Source organism: Halichoerus grypus, chromosome 8 (genome assembly GCF_964656455.1).
Source record: "Halichoerus grypus chromosome 8, mHalGry1.hap1.1, whole genome shotgun sequence".
NCBI classification, from domain to species: Eukaryota; Metazoa; Chordata; class Mammalia; order Carnivora; family Phocidae; genus Halichoerus; species Halichoerus grypus.
In genome coordinates this window covers 61046177-61068772 of record NC_135719.1, presented here as the reverse complement: position 1 = coordinate 61068772, position 22596 = coordinate 61046177, and the positions used below count along the sequence as shown (strand labels likewise).

Genomic DNA, 22596 nt, shown 5'->3' with positions numbered 1-22596 from the left:
AAGCACAAACCTCCTCTCTTACTCAATATGTCTCAGAAAATTATCTTTTTTCTTTACATTTTAGGGGTGAATATAAATTTACTTGGGAAGACAGACAGCCTGTATTTAACATATCAGCCCCTTAGTGGTTTTTTGAAAATCTTTATTAAGATGCAATCCACATCATAAAATTACCTGCCTGGAGTATACAATTTAATGGTTTTTAGTATATTTGCAGAGTTGTGCAACTGTCACCACAGTCTTCGGGTTAGAACATTTTCATCACCCAAAAAGAAATCATATACCTACCCATTAGCAGTCAATCGCCATTCCTCACTCTATTCCCAGCCCTAAGAAACAACTAACCAGGGCGCCTGGGTGGCTCAGTTGGTTAAGCGACTGCCTTCGGCTCAGGTCATGATCCTGGAGTCCCTGGATCGAGTCCCGCATCGGGCTCCCTGCTCGGCAGGGAGTCTGCTTCTCCCTCTGACCCTCCCCCCTCTCATGTGCTTGCTCTCTCTCATTCTCTCTCTCTCAAATAAATAAATAAAAAAAAAATCTTTAAAAAAAAAAAAAAAAAGAAACAACTAACCTACTTTCTGTCTTTCTAAATTTGCCTATCTGGACATTTTGTATAAATAGAATCATACAATATATATTTATGATGGGCTTCTTTCACTTAGCAGAATATTTTGGGGTTTCATCCCTGTTGTAACATGTATCAATGCTTCATTTCTTTTTATGGCTGAATCATGTGTCATTGTATGGATATACCACATTTTATCCTTTCATCAGTTGATGGACTTTTGGATTGTTTCACTTTTTAGCTATTATGAATAATGCTGCTGTGAGTATTTGTGTACAAGTTGTTGTGTAGACACAAGTTTTCATTTCTCTTAGGTGTATGCCTAGGAGTGGAATTACTGGGTCATATGGTAACTATGTTTAACAGTTTGAGAACTGCCAAACTGTTTACCAAAATGGCTGCACCATTTTACATTCCCACCAGCAATATATTAGGGTTCCAGTTTCTCCACATCCTTGTCAACACTTGTCTGTCCTTTTGATTATAGTCATCCTAGTAGTTGTGAAATGATAATGTGTTGTGGTTTTGATTTGCATTTCCCCAATGACTATGATAGTGAGCATTTTTTTCATGTGCTATTAGACATCTGTGTATCTTCTTTGGAGAAATGTCTCTTCAAATCTTTTGCCCATTTTTAAACTAGGTTTTTAAAAATTATTTTGCTAGGTCCCTCGAGGCAAGGGAAACAAAAGCAAAAATAAACTATTGGGACTACATCAAAATAAAAAGCTTCTGCACAGCAAAGGAAACAATCAACAAAACTGAAAGGCAACCTGCTGAATAGAAGATATTTGCAAATGACATATCTGATGAAGGGTTAGTATCCAAAATATATAAAGAACTCAAACATCTCAATACCCCAAAACCAAACAATTAAAAAATGGGCAGGGCGCCTGGGTGGCTCAGTCGTTAAGCGTCTGCCTTCGGCTCAGGTCATGATCTCAGGGTCCTGGGATCGAGCCCCACGTCGGGCTCCCTGCTCTGCGGGGGGCCTGCTTCTCCCTCTCCCACTCCCGCTGCTTGTGTTCCCTCTCTCTCTGTGTCTCTCTCTGTCAAATAAATAAATAAAAAATCTTTAAAAAAAAAAAAAAAAAAAAAAAAAAAAATGGGCAGAAGACATGAACAGACATTTCTCCAAAGAAGACATTCAGATGGCCAACAGACACATGAAAACATGCTCATCAGCACTTCATCATCAGGGAAATGCAAGTCAAAACTACAATGAAATATCACTCATACCTGTCAGCATGGCTAAAATCAAAAACAGAAGAAACAACAGGTGTTGGAGAGAATGTGGAGAAAAAGGAACCCTCTTGCACTGGTGGTGGGAATGCAAACTGGTGCAGCCACAGTGGAAAACAGTATGAGGGTTCCTCAAAAAGTTAAAAATAGAGGGGCGCCTGGGTGGCTCAGTTGGTTAAGCGTCTGCCTTTAGCTCGGGTCATGATCCCAGGGTGCTGGGATCGAGCCCTGTGTTGGGCTCCCTTCTCAGCAGGGACCCTGCTTCTCCCTTACCCCCCCTTGTACTCTCTCTCTCTCAAATAAATAAATAAAATCTTTAAAAAAAAAAAAAGTTAAAAATAGAACTACCCTACAGTCCAGCAATCACACTACCGGGTATTTACCCAAAAACGACAAAAACAAAGGGATACATGCACCCTTATGTTTATAGCAGCATTATTTACAGTAGCCCAAGTGTTCATCAATAGATGAATGGATAAAAAAGATGTCTCTCACACACACACACACACACACACACACACGCACGCACGAATGTTACTTAGCCATAAAAAAGAATGGTATCTTGTCATTTGTAATGACTTGGATGGAGCTAGAGAGTATAATGCTAAGTGAAATAAGTCATACAAAGACAAATACCATATGATTTCACTCATATATGGAATTTAACAAACAGAACAATTGAGCAAAGAGGAAAAAAAACACAAACCAAGAAACGGACTCTTAACTATAGAGAACAAACTAATGGTTACCAGAAGGGAGGTGGGTAGGGGGGTGGGTGAAATAGGTGATGGGGATTAAGTAGTACACTTGCTATGATGAGCACTGAGTGATTAAAATAAAACCTTAAAAAAATTCCTCATGTTTTACATCAGTCAATTGATTTAATATTGATGAGCGTTCTTTATGTATTCTGGATACAAGTTCCTTATCAGGTATATGATTTGAAAAAATATTTTTACTATTCTGTAGATTTTCTCTTCACTTTCTTCATGGCATCATTTGCCCCACAAAAGTTATAAATTTTGGTGTACTTCAGTTTATCTTTTTTTTTTTTTTTGGTCATTTGTGTTTGTGGTAGCATATCTAAAAACCTTTGCCTAACTCAGGGTCATGGAAATGTACAGCTTTTTCTAAGAGTGTTAATAGTTTTAGCTCTTAAATCTAGGTCTGTAATCCATTTTGAATTAATATTTCTGTATGGTATGGGGTAGGGGGTTGACTTCATTCTTTTGTAGGTAGCTATCCAGTTCTCCCAGCACCATTTGTTGAAAAGACAATTCTTTCTCCATTGAATTTTCTTGGTACCCTTGTCCTTATGCAGCATAACACTGTCTTGATTACAGTAGCTATGTATTAAGTTCTGAAATTGGGAAGTGTAAGTCCAATATTGTTCTTCTTTTTCAAGATTATTTGGCTGTCCTGTGTCTCTTGAATTTCCATGAATTTTAGCATTACCTTGTTACTTTCTGCAAAAAAGTCAGCTGAGATTTTGAAAGGGATTGTTTAAGTCTATAAATTAATTTTGGGGGGTCTCCTTAGGTTTTGTACTCATAATATTAAACTTCATTTTTGCCTAGTTTATCCTTTCTTATAAAATTAAGTTTCCTTACTGTTAGTTTTCTATAAATAGATTTTGTGTATATGCATTAAAAGACCATTGTTACAGTGTTAGTGTTAAACTAACCATGAAGAAATATGAAGTAATTACTTTTCATATTGTTAAAATAATTGTATAGGCTAAATACCTCTACAACAAAAATGTCTATATACAGAGAATTTATTATAAAGAGGAGCGCCAGGTGAGGTACCGACTGTCTCAGAGCTGTATAAATTAACAGTAAAATTCTGTATCAGGAAAATTTCCATAAGCCCTTCGAAATTTTGTTGTTTTGCTTTGTTGTTTTTTATGATGAGATTCATTTTGTTTTTGTAAGTATTAGCAAAAGTTTATGTACGGTAAAAATTAGATATGAATAATGCCTCTATGGAATGTAGATGAGGATAACAAAAATAAACATTTTAGATTTTTATAATGCTTTAGATTCCATTGGTCCCTAGAATAAGACATGGGCAGCTATTTGATAGCTTGCATAGTTTTGTTTAGTAAGTGAATACCATAACCTAGTGGTTCTCAACCTTGACTGCTCTGCATTAGAATCCCTAGGGAGCTTTTAAAAATCCAGATGTCTCGTATGGCACACCAGATCAATTAAATCAGAATCCCTGGGACTTGGACATCAGAATTTTTTAAAGTTCCCCAGGTGAATCCATTGTGCAGCCCATCTTCAGAACCCCTACATTAGACTGTTGAAAATGCAGGTGAGACTGAGCTCAGGAAAATGTAATTATCCTGAAATGACAATTAAAGGCATGAATTCTATGCCACTTCAATTATACTATTAACCCAGGTGCCTGGGTGGCTCAGTTGTTGGGCATCTGCCTTCAGCTTGGGTCATGATCCCAGGGTCCTGGGATTGAGCCCCACATCGGGCTCCCTGCTCAGCGGGGAGCCTGCTCTTCCTTCTCCCTCTATCCCCCTGTTTGTGCTCTCTCTGTCAAATAAATAAAACCTTAAAAAAAATTATACTGTCAACCACTGAGAAAAGTACTATGGAGTTATCAGGATGTAATGATTTGGATTTGCCTTTGTCTGTGAACCAATAATAAAAGATTATCTAATAATCATCAGAACTCCAAAATTTGGTACTAAGAAGATCAGTTATGGATACCATCATATACATAGGTATTTGTTTGAGGGGAAAAGTCCACTGCTACAAAAGTTAAGTTTGAAAACTACCAGTTTATTGGAAGAGGCACTGGATTAAGAATTTGGGAGCCTGTGTTCTAGTGTTCACTCTGCTCTGTAACTTTGAACCAGGGTATTTAAGTTGTACTTTATAAAATGATGTAGTTGAACTGGAGGTGATCACCCAATTAATTATTCAACAAATTGGCTTGCCTGCTGTGCACTAGACAACGATGTAGCAATAAACGGAGAACATAAACCATGTCTTTGTAAAGCTCACAGAAGACAGACAAATATGCGGAATCTGTGTAGCTAAAGCAAAATGTTCAGGGAATCAAGGGAGCACAGACCTGTACTGCATCCAGTTCAGTATCAAACACACACTATAGCTTCCCGTTCAGTAACAATTCACAAATCCCTTCATCCTTACTGGCAGAGCCTATCTCTGAAATAGAATGAAAATGCTGCCCTTGCGGCTGGACATATGACCAGTGCAGGTCAGAGAAACCTGAGGAGAAATCTGGACAGTTTTCCTTATAAAAGATTTCCTTATAAAAATTATGCCCCTCCTTCCTGCCCTGACCTTGTTGCATGAGGACTTGATACTTAGTGTTGCAAAGGTCATCTTGAGACTGATGGCCTGAGAACAAAGGTCTTTATGCCGCTTGTAGCCAGAGAGAAGAATGGAAGGATCCTGGATCCTTGATGTCAACACTGAGCTGCTGAACCAACCCTGCAACCACCTACATGTGGACTTAACTGAGATTATAAAAATACTTATTGTTTGAACTCTTGCTGCTTTAAAAGTGGTCTGTGGATCAGTATCTGCATCATCTCAAAGATTAGTTAGATGCAGAAACTCAGATCCCATGTCAGACCTACTGATCAGAATTTGTACTTTAATAAGATCACCAGGTGAGTGAGGGGCACATTAAAGCCTGAGAAGCACCAAACCACTTTTAATTGAGTATTCTATTACATGCAGTTAAAAACATCCTTACTAATACAAATACATTATGGATTGACCAAATGCCATTTGTTAAATAATGCTTGACCAGAACGACTTCTAACTCAGATGTAGAAAGTTGCAAGAGACTATTGTTTTTCCGTACTAACCCAAACAAGCAGTATAAGTGCATTATTACAGTTTTTAAAAACCTATCAGAGAGAACTGTGCAAGACTGTTGAATCTCAGATCTGTACCTCTGAAACAAATAATGCAATATATGTTAAGAAAGAAAAAAAGAAGAAGAATGTAGCAGGAGGGGAAGAATGAAGGGGGGGAAATCGGAGGGGGAGAAGAACCATGAGAGACGATGGACTCTGAAAAACAAACTGAGGGTTCTAGAGGGGAGGGGGGTGGGAGGATGGGTTAACCTGGTGATGGGTATTGGGGAGGGCACGTTCTGCATGGAGCACTGGGTGTTATGCACAAACAATGAATCATGGAACACTATATCTAAAACTAATGATGTAATGTATAGGGATTAACATAACAATAAAAAAAATTTAAAAAAACCTATCAGCTTGAGGACACAAACCTAAATGACTCTAGAAAGTGACAAGCCCTCCATTAGATCAGTGAGCCACTTATGCTCTTTTTACTGATTGAAATATAGGGAGAAAACCACCATAGAAAGGAGTCAGGAGAAATCAGCCTAACTTTAACAAACTTTTAGTGGCTATGTATGGACTGGATGATAGGTGAGAAATCCAGAGAAGCCCTACAGCAGTGCTATCCACTAGAACTTTCTGCCATAATGGAAATGTTCAATGTCTGTGCTAACCAGTGTGGTAGCTACATGCTAGCCAAATGTAGCTATGAAGTACTTGAAATGTGCCTAGTATGACTGAGGAACTGATTTTCTGATTTTAATTTTAATTTAAATAATCACATGTGGCTAGTGGCTACCATATTGGACAGTGCAGCCTTAGAGATGGTAAGACTACACTAACCTCAATTCTTTCCTTCAGGTCTTCATTTAGTGCTAGCGATACTAGAAGAAAAAAGGCAGTGAAGCAGAGCTGAGAAAATTCCTGAGGCATAGGTTTTCAGCTGGAAGAGACTGAGGGAGAGGCAGGAGGGCTGGGAGAAATCCCTTCCAGGCCAACCCCAACTTCACAGAGTGTAGAGTAGATAAGATGAGAGGGTCTAAGAGATCTGCCAAAGCCCAAAAATCAGGGGGTGGAACTGGAAAATAAAGGCAGCTCCCTAGCCATCCAGAAAGCTGGCAGCCTGGGCTACATATTAGTAGAAATCACTCACAGTTCACAGTTCAAAAAAAGGAGGGAGCACAGGAGATCTCCAGAACCTCGTGAGGGTTATAATCTGAGGCCTTACTGAAGAGAAAGTCCTGATCCTATATTCAAAATGTTTGAAGCCAGTGAGGAACTGACTCAAACTAAAGTTGTGACAAAGCCCAGATTTAGCTCAACTGTAGAGCATATTGATTCAGCCCTGACTAGAGGGCATGCTTCTAAGAAGAAATGTCATTTCCTTCAGTCTCTGCTATACTCTTATACAAAAATGCCTAGCATGCAGTCAAAGATCTTAAGACACATATTCCCCATACTCAAGAAAATGACAGTCAGTATAAGCCTTAGACATGACCCAGATATTGGTGTTATCAGCTAGGGACTTCAAAATAACTATGACAAAAATGTCAAAGAATCTAGCAGACAAGGTACACAGCATGTGTAAACAAGTGAGGAATTTCAGCAGAGATGGGGAAACTATTTTTTTAATAAGAACCAAATGGAAATGTTCACCATAAAAAACATATAATAGGGGGAATGGGTTAGCCTAGTAATGGGTATTAAAGAGGGCACGTTCTGCATGGAGCACTGGGTGTTATATGCAAACAATGAATCATGGAACACTACATCAAAAACTAATGATGTAATGTATGGTGATTAACATAACATAATAAAAAAAAAGAAAAAACATATACTATCAGAAATTAAGATCCTGAACAGTTTTGGCCAGATTGCTAGAAGCAGTCTGTATTGTGGAAGGATTCCTTTTGGTTACGCTGATTGATATGTACCTTGAATAAGAAGTACACAGCACTCGCTATACTGATTATAAACCCACAGACATTCTTTTGATAGAGCACTGCATAGATTCCTCAGGCCAAATATTCTTGCATATTTCCCTGGTAGTTTCCTAATAGAAGAGAAAATAATTGGCACTTCTGTGAATCTATGCATAGACCTTTCTAGATCATTTAGTAAGACTTTTCACTTGGGAGAGAAATCAGAGACATTCTTGGTAACCTGTCCCCACCATGTGTGAGTATGTCTTGTTTGGTCACCTTGTGCTGCACTTGTATCATTATCATTTTCCATTCCCTTCATGTTTTCAATCTTGCATTGAACATATGGTGATAAAATACTGATTTTCACATAATAAAGATTTTAGTTTTCTAAAAACCTGTTTTTTAACAGCCAACCTTATTAGCGTCCATCAAGGCTTAGAAGAACACTGACCTAAAGTTTCAGAATACCCCTTAGGACATACAGGAATTTCTTTGCAATTAGATCTTGAATTTCTGGAATCATAAACTTGACTGTTGCCTCTGCTAACAGTTTGTTGCTTAAGAGTAAGAAAGTGGATTCTGTTGTTTTTTTAATCTCTAAAGTTTTATAGATTTCTAAAATTTATTCCTACATTCATCTTTTAATTCAGTATTTGTTGAGTAACTCCTAATTACTCCAAAAAGAGCCTATTTTTATTTTCACAAATAGGACAATTTCTCAGTTAATTTTTTCTTCATTCCAACTTGTACAGCCACAGTATTGCCCTGGAAACTTGAAATACATATTGAAGATGAAACAACATTATTGTAGGTGTTTATCTTGACTTTTTCCTTCAGCTTCAGTTGTACATACTTTTCATAATTTTTGTTAAAAAGAGTAAAATGGTAATGAGTTAATTCATAGCAGTAGTATTGGAATTAACAAACTGCTTTATTTTACAGGGAAAATATTTATCCCTAAACAGAAGCCTATGCAGACTTTCACAGAAGAAAAAGTATCTCTTGATCCAGAATTAGAAGAAGCTTTGACAAGTGCTTCTGATACAGAATTGTGTGACCTTGCAGGTATCTCTTAAAACAAATGGGTGAATGAGTATGGAGGGGAGGGGAAGGAATGCCAGCACGTACATCCTACAGATGCTTCCTTTGCCTAGCAAAGTGCTATTGAATCAGTAGACCACATATTTGGCTTTGTTTTTTACACTATAAATCTGACATAAAGGATTTCATTTTTTAAAATGCTGTCAGTGGTGAAATTTTGTTAATGGAATGTATTGTATTATTTGACTTCTTTTCCCATGTTACCATATTTGAAAGTCTTTATAAAAATCTTTTAGTAATTGGTGCACAGCTAAAAGCTGTCCCATCTAAGCATCAAAAAAGAGTTTCCAGGGTCGATTGCTGTCCCATTTTATCAGAAGTCCCTAAGATGAGGGGCACCTGCCTGGCTCAGTCGGAAGAACATGGAACTCTTGATCTTGGGGTCATGAGTTTGAGCCCCACCTTGGGTGTCAAGATTACTAAAAATAAATAAAATAAACTTTGGGTGGAAAAAAAGGAAAACCCCTAAGTTGAGTAACTGGAAAGCAGATGAAATAGTTCTGAGCTATTCTCACCCCTTTCCCCACTTTTAGACATATATCTAGAACACTCCAAACCTCCCTGTTATTGTCATCATTGCTGGTTTCTTATCTGGACCAGTATCTCCCCGACCTTCCTCTGCATGCACCCATTTACGTAGGTAGAAAAATATGACACATGGGGATATCTTAGCACCAAGGAACCCCAAAAGCTAACATGTTTGAAAGGAAGAGTGATGGTTCTTTGGGAAGGACCCAGGAAAGGGACAATCAATGTGTGGTGCTACGGCCAGAGCAGATGTCTCATTCCTTGGAATGCTGAGGACTGTTGAATTTGTAAATGGTGCTTTCATCAGAGTGGAATGGACCAGGGGCATATTGTAGCTTCTGCCACATGTGTGCAAAAGAGCATCAAAACCGAAACCCGAGTTTCTCTCTCCTGTCGTTTTTGAGGGATGCTACTTTAATCTTAAAGATGAGAATTCAGCTATAGTTTTGGTATTCTACTCTTAGCTAAAATATGAATGTAAATGAACATGAAGTTAACAAATGTAGAAATAATGGTGAAGTTGAAAATCTGCCTTGTATCGCACTGTTCCTAGAACCCTTTGTGAGAAGGATGAACAGCAAAAATAGATCATTTCAGTATTCTCTCTTAGCCACAAGATGGAGCTAAGTATAGATTTACATTTAGGATTAGGCTGGCTTTAGTTGTGTGTCTGAATTCAGAAATGTGGGGAAATCTAAATCCCAAATAAGGGGGGAAGTAATAGGGGTATTAATGAGAAAGATTGTAGGAGACATTGTCTCCCCTTTTTTTGGCTGCAAAATCTATATTTAATTCAGTAGGAAAATGTTCAGGAAATGTTAAAATCAGAAAATTTTGGTTGTAAAATCAATTCTTTGTGTTTGAAACCAAAATAACTTTCTTTTTCTATATTTATAGCTATTCTTGGGATGCACAACTTGATAACGAATGTCCAGTTATGTAATATAGTGGGAAGTAGTAATGGTGTCGACCAAGAACATTTTTCAAGTAAGTACTTGTAATCCATTGTGAATTCCAATCCTTTGTTAAGTGTATTTTGTTTTCTCCATGTATTAACTTCAGTATATACATACCAAATGTTTTGTATATGTACTTGAAACCTGACATTCCAATTAGATAGTATTGATATAGAAAACCATTGAAAATAGAATATTAAATATTTTATTTTATTTTTAAAGATTTTATTTATTCATTTGAGAGACAGCACAAGCAGGAGGAGAGGGAGAAGCAGACTCCCCACTGAGCTGGGATTCTGATGTGGGGCTCAATCCTAGGACCTGGAGATCATGACCTGAGCCAAAGGCAGATGCTTAACTATCTGAGGCACCCAGGCACCCCTAAATACTTTATTCTCAATGTGTCAGCAAATGTAATTGGAACCATTCTCACCTCACCAAATAATACTAATGGTAAACACTATAAAAACTAATCAAACTTGGCTTTTGTTGACATTTTCATTTATTTTTTTCAAGATTTTATTTATTTATTTGACAGAGAGAGACACAGTGAGAGAGGGAACACAAGCAGGGGGAGTGGGAGAGGGAGAAGCAGGCTTCCCGCGGAGCAGGAACTCCGATGTGGCGCTGAATCCCAGGACCCTGGGACCATGACTGAGCCACCCAGGCATCCCGACTTTTTATTTTCAATGTTACTGATTTTCAAGAAATCTAAAAAAATGCTGACAAAAAAACTATGTTATAAAATCAGATTCGGGAGAAACCACAGAACCACTCAACCCCTAAACCTTTTAATCTGATACTGATATTAAATAGCCTAAGGCAAGGCTTTTTAAAAAAATTCATTTATAGGATGTTTTAAAAGGACCAAAGTAATACATACTTTTGTAACACATTTGAACAATACCTAAGTAAATGAGGTAAGAAATAAAAGTGTCTCTGTTCATAGCCATCGTGCCTTCTGCTCCCCCCACCCCCCAACTTGTTAACAATTTGGTGTATATTCTTCTAGACTTATACTGTGTTCATACAAACTTACATATGTATGTACATATGTACATGCATATTATATACATACATACATACATATTACACATAGTCTTTTGTTTTTTACAAAAATGGGATCATACTGCGACTCTTTCTGGTAACTTAATTTTTCAATAATTGTATTACTTTTGACCCTTTACACGGGTTTGAAATGTGTGGATCTTATGCATGGATTCTTTTTGATAATTACAGTATAGTACTGTAAATGTATTTTCCTTATGATTTTCTTACGATTTTTTTATTATTGAAGTGTAGTTGACATAGTGTTATATTAGTTTCAGATGTACAGCATATTGATTGAACAATTCTCTGCCTTATTCAGTGCTTACCACAGTAAATGTAGTCATCATCTGTCACCATACAATATTATTATATTATTATAATATTATTTACTGTCTTCCCTATGCTCTACTTTTCATCTCTGTGACTTATTTTATAACTGAAAGTTTGTGCCTCTTAATCCCCTTTATTTTGCCTATCCCCACACTGCTTTGCCCTCTGCCAACCACTACTATGTTTTCTATATTGAAGAGCCTGGTTTGTTTGTTCTGTTTTTTAGATTCCACATAAAAGTGAAATCATATGGTATTTGTCTTTATCTGATTTCTTTCACTTAGCATAATGTCCTCTAGGTACATCCATGTTGTTACAAATGGAAAGCTCTCATTCTTTTTTATGGCTGAGTAATATTCCATTGTATGTATATACTATGTTTTCTTTATCCATTCATCTGTGGATGGACACTTAGGTTGCTTCCATATCTTGGCTATTGTAAATAATGCTGCCATTAACATAGCGGTGCATGTATCCCTTTGAATTAGCGCTTTTGTATTCTTTGGGTAAATACCCAGTAGTGCGATTGCTAGATCATGTGGTAGTTCTATTTTTAACTTTTTGAGGAACCCCTATACTGTTTTCCATTGTGGCTGCACCAGTTTGCATTCCCACCAACAGTGCAAGAGGAAGGTTCCTTTTTCTCCACATCCTTGTTAACACTTGTTTCTTGTGTTTTTGATTTTAGCTATTCTGACAGGTGTGAGGTGATATCTCATTGTAGTTTTAATTTGCATTTCCCTGATGATGAGTGCTGATAAGCATGTTTTCATGTTATTTAACTTCCATGTATTTGTGGTCTTCCCAGATTTTTTTCTTGTGGTTGACTCCTAGTTTCATAGCATTGTGGTCAGAAAAGATGCATGGTATGACTTCGATCTTTTTGGACTTGTTGATGCTTGTTTTGTGGCCTAATATGGGATCTGTTCTGGAGAATGTTCTGTGTGCACTTGGAAAGAATGTGTATTCTGCTCTTTTAGGATGGAATGTTCCAAATATATCTGTTAAGTCTATCTGATCCAGTGTGTCATTCAAATCCATTGTTTCCTTGATGATTTTCTGTTTAGATGATCTGTCCATTGATGTAAGTGGGGTGTAAAAGTCCCCTACTATAATTGTATTGTTATTGATTAGTTCATGTTTGTTAATGACTTTTATGTATATGGGTACATAAATATTTACACTTGTCATATCTTCATGTTGGGCTGTTCCCTTTATCATGATGTAGTGTCCTTCTTTGTCTCTTGTTAAGTACTGCTACTCCAACTTTCTTTTGACATCCATTTGCATGATAAGTGTTTCTCCATCCTCTCACTTTCAATCTGCTGTTGTCTTTAAGTCTAAAATGTGCCTCTTCTAGGTAGTATATAGATGGGTCTTGCTTTTTTATCCATTCTGTAACTGTCTTTTGATTGGAGCATTCAGTCCATTTACATTCAAAGTAATTATTGGATAGATATGTATTATTGCCATTTTATTGTTTTGTGGTTCTTTCTGAAGATTTTCTCTGATCATTTCTTGTCTTTCATTGTTTGCTGGTTTTCTTTAGTGATATATTTGGGTTTTTCTCTTTATTCTTTGCATATCTGTTAGGGGTTTTTGATTTGTGGTTATTATCAGGTATATAACATCCGCATATAGTCTATGTTATGTTGATGGTTGTTTAAGTTTATCATTCTTTACTCCTTTCCTCCCCACGTTTTAGGTATATGATGTCATATTTTACATCCTTTTATTTTGTGTATTCCTTGACTGATGTTTTTTACAGAAATACTCATTTTTACTGCTTTTGTGTTTCCTACTTTCATACTATCATTTTTGGTCTTTCCTTTCCACTCAAAGAGTCCCCTTTAATATTTCTTGCAGGGCAAGTTTAATAGTAATGAACTCCTTTAGTTTTTGTTTGGGAAACACCCAGAATAGGGTGATAGTCTTTCTGGGATAGAGTATTCTTGGCTGCAGGTTTTTCCCATTAGGCACTTTGAATATATCATGCCACTCTCCTCCGGCTTGAAAAGTTTCTGCTGAAAAATGCCAGTAGCCTTATGGGGTTTCCTTTGTAGTGTAACTGTCTTTTGTCTTGCTGCTTTTAATATTTTTTTCTTTATCACTATATTACTAATTACTATATATCACAATATATTTTAATTACAATATGTCTTGGGGTGGACCTTTTTTGGTGATTTTGTTGGGGGTTCTCTCTGCCTCCTGGATCTGGATTTCTGTTTCCTTCCCCAGATTAGGGAAGTTTTCAGCTATTATTTCTTCAAATAAATTCTCTGCCCCCTTTTCCTCTCTTCTGCTTCTGGGAACCCTATAATATGAAGGTTATGTTTGATGGAGTCACTGAGTTCCCTGTTCTTTTTTTGCATAATTCTTTTTTCTCTCTTTTGTTCAGCTTGATTACTTTCCATTGCTCTGTCTTCTAGGTCATTAATTCGTTCCTCTGGTTCTTCCATCTTGCTATTCATTCCATCAAGCATGTTTCTCGTTTTTTGAGCTCTTTATCTGTGTTGTTATTCCTTATCTCTATGGCAGTGGTCTCAGTGATGTCCTCTATTCTTTTCTCAAGTCCAGTGAGTATCCTTATGATCATTGCTTTAATTTTTCCATCAGGCATGTTACTTATGTCTGTTTTGCTTAGATCTCCCGCTGTGGCCTTGTTTTGTTCTTTCATTTGGGACAAATTCCTTTGTCTTCTCCTTTGGTGTGAGTCTCTGTGCCTGTTCCTCTGTGTTAGGAAAGTCAGCTGCATCTCCTGTTCTTGTGGGTAATGGCTTTATGAAGAGGTCCTGTAGTGCCCTGCTGTATACTGTCCCTATTCCCCAGGGCTTGGTGCTTCTAGGATTGTCTCCAGTGTGTGCTGCATGTGACCTGCTGTTCTGCGCCAGCCGCTTTATCCTTCAGGCCAGTTGTCTGCAGAGATTCTCTTTGCCTGTTGTGGGCAGCATTTGGTCCCTGCCTGAATGTGGCACATTTTAACTAGATGTGCTCTGATCTGCTTGTGAAATGATACCTGTCACCACTACCACTGGAACTGAGGCCTTGCAAAACACCCGTGTTGGGAGACTTGGTATTGGCAGGGATTTGGGCTGGTCTTCTGGGGGAGGGGTTCTGCTGTGCTGGGATTGAGGCAAGTATGACAGGGAAGGGTGGATCTGCCAGAGTGTGGAGGGGCAGGGCTTGGTGTAAGCAAGTTAGGTAGTGAGTGTTGGCCCTGTACTTATGCTGAGAGGCAGAGGAGGGAAATTGCACCTACCAGTTCCTTTGTTCCTTGAGAGGTTTCTCTGTGAATGCTGCTGCTTTGGGTCATACTCCAAGATGAGCAACTAATCTCCCCATATGTGCCCCAGGCACTCCTCAGATTGCTGTTTCCATGCTGTATGTCCACAGACTCTTTGCTTGCTTTCTCTCCAAGAGCAGCCCCAAAGACTGCTGAGGTCTCCCATGGCCAAGTACATTGAGCTTTAAAACTCCGGGCTTATCAGGGAAATCCAAATCAAAACCACATTGAGATACCACCTTACACCAGTTAGAATGGCAAAAATGGACAGGGAAAGAAACAACAAATGTTGGCGAGATTGTGGAGAAAGGGGAACCCTCTTACACTGTTGGTGGGAATGCAAGTTGGTACAGCCACTTTGGAAAACAGTGTGGAGGTTCCTCAAAAAATTTAAAAATAGAGCTACCCTATGACCCAGCAATTGCACTACTGGGTATTTACCCCAAAGACACAGATGTAGTGAAAAGAAGGGCCATATGCACCCCAATGTTCATAGCAGCAATGTCCGCAATAGCCAAACTGTGGAAAGAGCCGAGATGCCCTTCAACAGATGAATGGATAAAGAAGATGTGGTCCATATATACGATGGAATATTACTCAGCCATCAGAAAGGATGAATACCCAGCTTTTACATCAACATGGATGGGACTGGAGGAGATTATGCTAAGTGAAATAAGTCAAGCAGAGAAAGTCAATTATCATATGGTTTCACTTATTTGTGGAACATAAGAAATAGCATGGAGGACACTAGGAGAAGGAAGGGAAAAATGGAGGGGGGGAATTGGAGGGAGAGATGAACCATGAGAGACTATGGACTCTGAGAAACAAACAGGGTTTTAGAGGGGAGGGGGGTGGGAGGATTGGTTAGCCCGGTGATGGGTATTAAGGAGGGCACGTACTGCATGGAGCACTGGGTGTTATATGAAAACAATGGATCGTGGATCACCACATCAAAAACCAATGATGTATTGTATGGTGACTAACATAATAAAATTTTAAAAAATAAAATAAAACTCCGGGCTTTAAGCCCTGCTTGTTGCAAGAACTCGTGAAATTCAGGGCCCTCCTACCTTCTAGGCCAGTTGCTATGGGGATTCGTTTTTCCCATGTGCTCCCCTGTGTGCTAGTCTATCTTTCACCCTTCTTTGCAACTGCAGCTCCCTCCCCACAGCAGCGGCCATGATCTGTTTCTCTCCCAAACCAAGGCTCTACACTTCCTACCTTTTTTGACGTGGCCTCTTCTCTGGCTTTAGTTGTGGAGTTTGTTCTGCCAGTCTTAAGGTCAATTTCTCGGGTATTTAGGATGATTTGATAATTATCGGGTTGTATTTGTGGGACAAAATGAACTTAGGGTCCTCCTGCTCTGCCATCGTCTCCTATGTTTGTGTAAACTATTATTTTCTAGTGGCTTATTCAGATTCAGATACAGTTTTTTTGTTTAAGGGGGGCTTAGGGGGCAAGAATGCTTCCAAGGTGGTGATTGAATCACATTAGGAAGCCTGTCAAGTCTAGTCATTGCTCTTCGGGGAATGTGCCAAAATTCACCAGTATGTTCAAATGTTAGCAGCCTGATCCATCATTTAAAGTCTCCCATGAGGGGCGCCTGGGTGGCTCAGTTGTTAAGTGTCTGCGTTCGGCTCAGGTCATGATCCCAGGGTCCTGGGATCGAGCCCTGCATCGGGCTCCCTGCTCAGCGGGAAGCCTGCTTCTCCCTCTCCCACTCCCCCTGCTTGTGTTCCCTCTCTCACTGTATCTCTCTCTGTCAAATAAATAAAATCTTTAAAAAAAATAAAAAAAAATTAAAGTCTCCCATGAGCCTTTCTTAATGGTTTCAGCATCCCATTTACTGGATCCATTACTTCATATAGAAGCAGTGCTCTTTAAATGCACATACTCTGTGGAGTGAGGAAAGAAGTCTTTTGGTTTTATAAAATTTAAAACTGAGATAGAACTCGTTTAGTTTTCTTTGTAGTGGGGAAGCTCTTCTCCAGCCCCCTTGATCTACAATCTTGAAGAAGATTACCTTGCTGAACTTAGGTGAGAGGGAGCCCACTCTGTCCTTTTAGCAGAGCTCTGGTAGGAAGCTTATCTTTGTATTGACCCAAATTCTGCCTCCAGGCAATCTATACCTATTCTTTCAGAACAACTTGAAATATCTCTCTTCTTCTACAGGGTAAATCTGAAAACAATGAACATACTTTCTTTCTTTTTTTTTTTTTTTTTTAAAGATTTTATTTATTTAATTGAAAGAGGCAGAGATAGCGAGAGCAGGAACACAAGCAAGGGGAGTGGGAGAGGGAGAAACAGGCTTCCTGCCAGGCAGGCCCGATGTGGGACTCGATCCCAGGACCCTGGGATCATGACCTGAGCCGAAGGCAGACGCTTAACGACTGAGCCACCCAGGCACCCAGCATACTTTCTTTTAATATATACGTCCAGGCTGAATATATCCCAATCTTTCCACATTCCTCAGGAAAATAATTTTCAGGCCATTGTCTAAATTGATCTCCTCGTGATAAATTTGAAAAGAACAAGGTACTCTTAGAGGGAATCTATTCAGTATACTTTGACTTTTTTTTTTTTTTTAAGATTTTACTTATTTGAGAGAGAGACCGTGGGAGAGAGAGCAAGAGCAGAGGGAGAGGGAGAAGCAGATTCCCCGCTGAGCAGGGAGCCCGATGCAGAACTTGATCCCAGGACTCTGGGATCATGACCTGAGCTGAAGACAGATGCTTAACTGACTGAGCCACCCAGGCACCCCCAATATACTTCATCTTAAGATGAGTTTTGCTCCTAAAAGCTAGAGGAGAGTAGGAGGGAACAACTGAGCCAGACAGTGACCCTGTCAATCTTTCTGTCAGTTGCTCTTAACTTTTTCTGGTCATTTGACATGAATCTGATGCTTAGGTGTTCTCCCCAGAAAATTTATCCATTAAAGTTTGCCTGTTACATGTGTTCATAGACCTTCACGTACACATCAAAGTGTACTTACATCTCATTAGGGGATTCAAGGCTCTTGGGTCCTCTTTCAGCTTTGCTTAGTTGTATTTTGGCCGTGTGTATGGATATGGTATATATGGTGAAGGATTGGGGGATAGGAGTGAAGAAGGGCAGTAATTTGGGGGATTTCTGTCTCGGTAGCTCTTCTTTGTACCATTTCTTGTCTGACTCCCCCTTCCCTATTCCTACACATCCTCCCCTTTTTCCCAGGCATAGTACTCCCCATAAGAGAAAGAAGTCACGTGTCCTTCATCACCTTATTCTTCTCACTGAGGCTGTGTTTCTTTAAGTCTGTGATTCGTATTGCCTTTACAGTAATTACTAGTTAAATCTAAGAGAAAATGATACGAGAGGATAACATTTTATTTGAGTGCTTTAAATGTGTGTTAACATGTAAAGGATCTTTTAGAAATTGTGGGGGAAAACTTTCTGGTTAGTTGTATTGAACGTGCATGTACATGTGTGTTCTTTGCATTATCAAGTTCATATATGCATTCACTGTAATAGTATCAGCCAGTGAGACTCTTGCTCTTTTCGTTTGTTACTACAGATGTGGTAAAAGGTGAAAAGATTCTTCCAGTATTTGATGAGCCACCAAATCCAACCAATGTTGAAGAGAGTTTAAAGAGAATTAAAGAAAATGATGTTCGTCTTGTTGAAGTTAATTTGAATAATATAAAGGTACGTGTGCTAAGCAAACAAAGTTTTGACTTGCTTTAAGTAAGTTAGATCTAGGATGAGAGTTGGGCAGTTTTGATAAAGTGTGATTCTATATTTCTACTTAAAGGTAAAGTTTTTGCCCCTAACAGTATGCTTAGATTCCTTTATATTTTAGAAATTGAAGTATAATATTTTTCTGACTCGTTTTTAAAAAGTATCATATGGAAATGTAAACCCTACAGACTGTTAGCATAAATCTCTCTGGCTTCCAAAGTACTGCCTAATTCTAAGAGCATTTAGTCTTTTGGGTTTTTTGTTTTTGTTTTTGTTTTTGTTTTTTTTTAATCGGGTTTCTTGAGGTATTCCTTGTATTGAACCAGATTCTGCTACCTACTGAAATTCTGCCTGTTCAGTGTACAGTTCAATGAGTTTTGGCCAATGCAGAAGTTGTACAACCACCACCATAGATGTGGAACATGTCAGTCCCCTTTGTTGTCATTCTCTGCCCCCAGCTCTAGCCCCTGACCACTCGTATCTGTTTTCTTTCCCTCATTTGCCCTCTCCAGAATGTCCTATAAATGGAATCATATAGTATGAACGTTTTGAGTCTGGCTTCTTTCACTTAGCATAATTCATCTGTGTGGTTGTATATGTCAGTGGTTTGTTGAGTAGTATTCTGCTGTATAGATCTGCAATTTGTTTATCTATTCACCACTTGATAGACATATGGATTCCCTCTGGTTTGGAGTGATTATAATAAAGCCATTAAACACATATGAACATGTGAACATATGTTTTCATTTCTCTGGAGTAAACACCTAGTAGTGGGCTTTCTGGGATCTTGAGTTTTAAAAAATGCAATGCTTCCTTGGAGTAAAGAAGAAATGAGTTAGGAGGGCATAGGGATGATTAATTATCAAAGAGTAAATTCAGATTATCTCTTGAGTATTGGTTATTGTATAATAGCTGCATTAAGATTCCTCATTTATTTTATTTTTAAGAATTCCTCATTTTAAATCTTTATTTGTCTGAATCGAGGGCTGAGAGAGCATCTGGGAATTATAAGAACCTAGGGAATAAGACCTCTGTGCTCCTTTAGCAGGTGTTCCTTCCTATGAGCTGAAGAAAGCAAGCCTTGGAAAAAGCTAACATTCCTAGTTGATCACTAATTTTGATTTTAAAAAATTCAGTACTCACATATCTAAATCAACAGGTAATGATCTGAAAATAACCAGGCTACAGGGAATTGTAGTCTTGGTACTAAAGGGAGAAATTAGTGCCTTCTAGAACTATATCTTTCCACATTTCAGGTAGTGTAGGGTTAATCTCTCTTATTACAGCTTAAACTAAGTGACATCTCTCCCTTTGTAGAAAAGAGGATCCATTTTGAATACCCAGGTGTTGACGTCTTATAATCCAAATAGTTAAGTGTAGAATAATGAAAGTTTCTTTAATCAAAATGCTAGAGAAATGATGGTTTATACTCTCCTCTAGGTCAGCAGTTTGTGCAAATGTACCATAATAGAGAAATCAAATAGATAGGAAGGAGGCTGTTTGTTTTCCTTTGTAGACTAAATGTTTTATTTATATAATTTCTGAGTCTTTTTAATAATGAAAAAAAGTAAGTATGAATATATTTGACTAATGGACCGAATTTCCTGAAAACTAAAATGTCATATTTCACATGATTGTCTTCCAAGAATATCCCAGTTCCAACCCTAAAAGATTTTGCAAAAGCTTTGGAAACCAACACGCACGTGAAATATTTCAGTCTTGCAGCCACGCGAAGCAATGACCCTGTCGCTGTTGTAAGTAAGCTGCTACTGATAATAGTGAAATTGTGACTATGGTATGTTACAGAGGTGGCTCAGCCGATTTAATGATCAATATTTACTCTCTTTTCAATTGATGTTTAGCTCACTATTAGGCAATACATTATTTACTCTTTTATGTTTATTTTTTCCTATATTTCTTCCCTATAATTTTAAAAAACATTAGTGAAGTCATGCAATATATGCTGTTTTGTAACTTAATTTTTCACTGAACAATATATCTTAGAGATCTTTTCATATTACTACATAAAGTTCTACACCATTCTTCTAACATCTGCAGAGGATTCCGTTTATGGATCTACCATGTTGGATTTTGTCAAATGCTTTTAATGTGTGTTTTGAGATGATCATGTGGTTTTTGTACTTTATTAATATGGTGTATTACATTGATTAACTTTTGCATATTAAGTCAACCTTGCATTCCTGAGGTAAATCCCACTTGATCATGGTATGAACCTTTTTCTTCACTTGGCTTTGAGGACATCGCTCCCTTTGATCTCCTCTCTCCTCACTAGACCTTCCTTCTCTGGTCCCTCCACATCTTCTCAACCGCTAAGCATTGGAATGGCCCAGGGCTCAGTCCTAGGTCTTCTTTTCTTTGTCTATGCTCACTTTCTAGGTGATGTCACTCTGTTTCATTGCTATGTGTTATCTGTATATGCTTTGGACTCCCAGGATTGTTATTCCCAGTTCATACCCCTCTCCTGAACTATGTGCTCATGTCCACGTACTTAATCCCTTGCTTGGCTAACAGACATCCCATATGGTCCCAAACCAAACTCCTGGCTTCTACCCCACACCTGCTCCTCTCCCATTTTTTCCTGTCTCACTAAATGACAACTTCATCCTTTCCTTTGCTCAAGACAAAAAGAAATGGAGTTATCCTTGACTTCCCTATCTCACAACCTTAAATGTATATCCAGCCTTGTCTTCCAGATATTCCAGAATCTAACCATTTCTCACCATTTTCTCAACTACCACACCGGTCAGTCTAAGCCAATATCTTCTCTCATCTGTATTCTTACAATAGCCTCCTCACTGAGCTGCCTGTGTCCATCTTTCCCACCTCCAAACCAGCTTGTTTACATAGCATCAAAAGTGATTTACTTATTTATTTGAGATCAAGAGTGAGAGAGCACGAGCTGGGATGGAGGCGGGAGGTCAGAGGCAGAGGGAGAAGCAGGCTCCCCGCTGAGCAGGGAGCGTGACGTGGGGCTCAATCCCCTGACCTGACCCAGGGATCATGACCCGAGCTGAAGATGGGATGTTTAACCAACTGAGCCATCCAGGCACCCCCAAAAGTGATTTTTTAAAAATTTTAGTGGGAGACTAGGAAAGATGGCAGAGGAGTAGGGGACCCTATTTCAACTGGTCCCCGGAATTGAGCTGGATATCTACCAGACCACTCTGAGCACCCACGAAACCAGCCTGAGATGTAAGAAGATCTGGATCTCTACAAGCAGACTATTGCAGGCGTTTGGTTTTGAGGTACAAAGCTGGGAGCCCTGATTCCGTGGGCAGATATCAGAGGATAAATGGCAGCAGGAGGGTGCCTGGCTGTGGGGATCCTACACCGCCGGTGAGCGACAGCCTCGCGCGCTGCGTACAGGGCAGACTCGCAGACCGGTAGTGGCGGGGAAAGGACTTTAGGGCAGCCCCGGGGGCGGAAACCCGGAGTGGCAGGGTCGTGCGTGAGAACTGGGGGCGGCTGGCAGTTTTAGAAGCACAAAGGGCAGAGACCTGCCCCGACCTGGAGGCAGGACTGGGGGCGCTGCGGAGGGGCGCACAACCCAGGACGCTACAGTTTATAGCAGCACGGACAGAAACAGAGACAGTGTGGCCTGGAGAGCTCACTGAAGAACAGACTGCGGTCTCTCTGCTCTGAGGCAGAGGGTTGGAAACGGTCTCTTCTGCTCTGACTCGCGGAAGAGATGCGGAAAGCCGCCAGGGAAAGGCGCCAGAGAACAAAAGCCCCAAAAACTGATGCCCGCTGAGCCCATCCCCCGCCACAGGGGGGCAGGGCAACTCCGTCCAAACAGGGTTGCCTGAGTAACAGCGTGGCAGGCCCCTCCCCCAGAAGACAGGCTGGGAAAACAAGAGGCCAGCAACCCTAAGGTCCCAACAAAACAGGTGCATCTTGCTTGGGTTCTGGTCAATAATTTGGACTCTATACATTCCCTCAAACACCCATCAACAGAATGACTAGGAGGAGGAGGAGCCCCCAAAATAGAAAAGACTCAGAGATTATGACTTATGCTGCAGATT

General features: G+C 39.2%; 1 protein-coding gene across 1 annotated transcript in view; it reads left to right on the top strand.

Annotated features, from left to right (window-relative positions):
- Positions 1-22596, top strand: part of TMOD3 (tropomodulin 3) — an 81383-nt gene that overhangs the window by 44680 nt on the left and 14107 nt on the right. The window contains exons 4-7 of the mRNA XM_036116629.2: positions 8534-8656; positions 10118-10207; positions 18390-18520; positions 20200-20307. Coding sequence (XP_035972522.1) covers positions 8534-8656; positions 10118-10207; positions 18390-18520; positions 20200-20307 — 452 coding nt within the window. The remainder of the gene's footprint in view (positions 1-8533; positions 8657-10117; positions 10208-18389; positions 18521-20199; positions 20308-22596) is intronic.